The sequence below is a fragment of the Loxodonta africana genome, chromosome 15 (assembly GCF_030014295.1).
Source record: "Loxodonta africana isolate mLoxAfr1 chromosome 15, mLoxAfr1.hap2, whole genome shotgun sequence".
In the NCBI taxonomy this organism is placed as follows: Eukaryota; Metazoa; Chordata; class Mammalia; order Proboscidea; family Elephantidae; genus Loxodonta; species Loxodonta africana.
In genome coordinates, this window is record NC_087356.1 from 70,035,361 (window position 1) to 70,037,909 (window position 2,549).

At 39.7% G+C, this 2,549-nt stretch overlaps 1 protein-coding gene across 1 annotated transcript; it reads right to left on the reverse strand.

The window, feature by feature from the left end:
- Positions 1-535: 535 nt before the first annotated feature.
- On the reverse strand, positions 536-1,613 carry LOC100674778 (olfactory receptor 8G50-like). Its single transcript, XM_003423001.3, has one exon. The coding sequence runs from the start codon at positions 1,484-1,486 to the stop codon at positions 536-538; it is 951 nt and encodes a 316-aa protein (XP_003423049.1). The 5' UTR covers positions 1,487-1,613.
- Between the last annotated feature and the right edge of the window lie 936 nt (positions 1,614-2,549).

Sequence of the window (2,549 nt, forward strand, 5' to 3'; positions counted from 1 at the left end):
CCATCTATCATCTGCCCCCATATTTCTTAATACAGTTTTCTGCACTTAGTCACTAGTAGGAATGAATTTTGTAGATTTGAAATGGTTAAAAATTATTTACTTTAGAGATCAATTTTTTCCTGAAAATTTTATTTGTACACTTATTAGAAACAAGGGCCAAAACACAAGCTATTCAGAAGATCAAAGAATATAGACCAAAGAGATCATTCCATGAATTATGATAGCTAAGCCTCACCTAACAAAGTGCCAAATCCCCATGTATGTAAATTATAATCCCCCCTCATGAAGGCCTTTGAAGACCAAATAAAATAAAATAAAAGATTAGAGGTAATATGTATTACTAGGGGTGACACCTGGGCCTTCCTAGAATTGACATTGCCCGCCATGTGACAGATAGCCTTCCATATGACACTATGAATCCAGTCTTATCCTTGGGAACTGTCTTCCAAATAATCAAGTGTTGGCAATAATGTCACTACTTCTGTGTATATGTTGCAGTGTCTGTACTTCTTTCATACTGAGTCTTCACCAAGATTTATAAACCTTTGTTAATGCAAAATAGTCTTTTCTCAATGATTTTATTGAGAGCAACTTTGACATCCTTATTCCTCAGGCTGTAGATCAGGGGGTTCAGCATTGGCACAAAAATGGTGTAAAACAGAGAAGACACTTTGCTTTGGTCCATGGAGCTGACATTTGATGGCTGCAGGTACGTGAATGCTGCAGAACCGTAGAAGATTGTAACAGCCAAAATGTGGGAGCTACATGTCCTGAAGGCTTTGGACCTGCCCTCAGTGGAGCTAATTCGCAGGATGCTGGCAATGATGGAGGCATAGGAGCCAAGGACAGTCAAGGTTGGTGCAACAGTATTAAATGCACTGAAGCAAAAAACTACCACTATGTTGATATAAGAGCTGGAGCAGGAGAGCTCCAGTAGTGGGAAAACATCACAAAAATAATGGCTGATTATTTTTGCCTTGCAGAAAACTACTCTTACCATGCAACCTGTATTAACTGTGGCACTAATCAAGCCCATCATGTATACTTCACCTACCAACTGGGAGCAAACCTGACAAGACATGGTGACATTGTAAAGCAATGGATTACAGATGGCAACATAACGATCATAAGCCATAACACCTAACATATGACATTCTGATACAATAAAAAAAATGAAGAAGTAGAACTGAGTCATGCACTCAGGGTAGGAGATTGTGTTCTTCTCTGTCACAAAGTTCACCAGCATTTTGGGGGTAATGACAGTGGAATAGCAGAGATCAATGAAGGACAAACTGCTGAGGAAATAGTACATGGGAGTGTGCAGGTGAGCACTGAGCACAATCAGTGTGATCATGCCCAGATTCCCCACCACTGTGATCACATAGACTCCTAGGAAGAAAAGAAAGAGGGGCAGCTGGAGTTCTGGTTTGTCTGTTAGCCCTGCGAGGATGAACTCAGTCACTGTGGAGTGATTTCCTGCTGTCATTTTCCTCTGGGAAATCTATGGAGGAAGAGAAGAAGAAATTTGAAGTAGGTGTTTATTCATGCAGTGTGAAACAGATGCAAGTCTTATCAATTAGGTATCTCCAGTTCTCTCTCCCTGTCCCTGCTCTATGTTGGACGTTAAATACTCTAGGATTATGGGTCATGCAAATAAACACCAGATGGAATTACATCTTTTTCTTGTTTGTTTTTATTTCTGAACAGTCTCTGAACATCCGAAGACCTGTTCTGATAACTTAGAATATTGAGTGTTCTGACCAAGGTGGTACAATGGTTTAGCATTGGACTACTAACCGGAAGGTTGGCAGTTCAAACCCATCCAGTAGCGCTGCTGGTGAGAGACCTGAAAATCTGCTAATGTAAAGATTACACCCCAGAAGACCATATGGAGTAGTTCTACTCTGTCACATGGGATCGATATGAGTTGAAAATAGACTCAGTGGCACCTAACAACAGTGACAACAACAAAGTACCTTCCATGCCTTGTTTGAAATCCTCTCAACTCTTCTGTAGAACAAATGCTACCAGGAAACAAGTACCTGTTACCATGAAGTTGATTCTGACTCATGTGGACCTCGTGTGTGTCAGAGCAGAACTATGCTCCACAAGGTTTTCAAAGACTGATTTTTTGGAAGTAGAATCAGCAGGACTTACTTCTGAGGCTCATTAACCATTTGCACTATGCAGGGATTCCACAGCAATTACTAGTATACTTATTTTATATATTTGGCTCATAGTGATCATTTATTTGCCCATAGTTAGGCATATTATAAACAAGTGATCACTATATGAGGGAAGGCTTATGTGGCTGTATATGGATCCTTCACCATTTCACCTTCTGTTTCTTCTTTTAGCTAGTCATTTCTGCTCTCCAGTCTTATCTCTTTATCATTTTAGAGACACATTTACTGCAATTAATGTGAGGTGAATGTTAAAGTATAAAAATAATGTACTGATCACTGATGTAGGCTGGTTTCCCTTTAAAGAGTACCTTGTCTACTGGCAACAATTTAAAAATATAGAAATAGAGGCTCTGGGAAGTAACT

Coding starts and splice junctions, on each gene's coding strand:
- LOC100674778 (XM_003423001.3), bottom strand. CDS start 1,486: ATGACAGCAGGAAATCACTCCACAGTGACTGAGTTCATCCTCGCAGGG.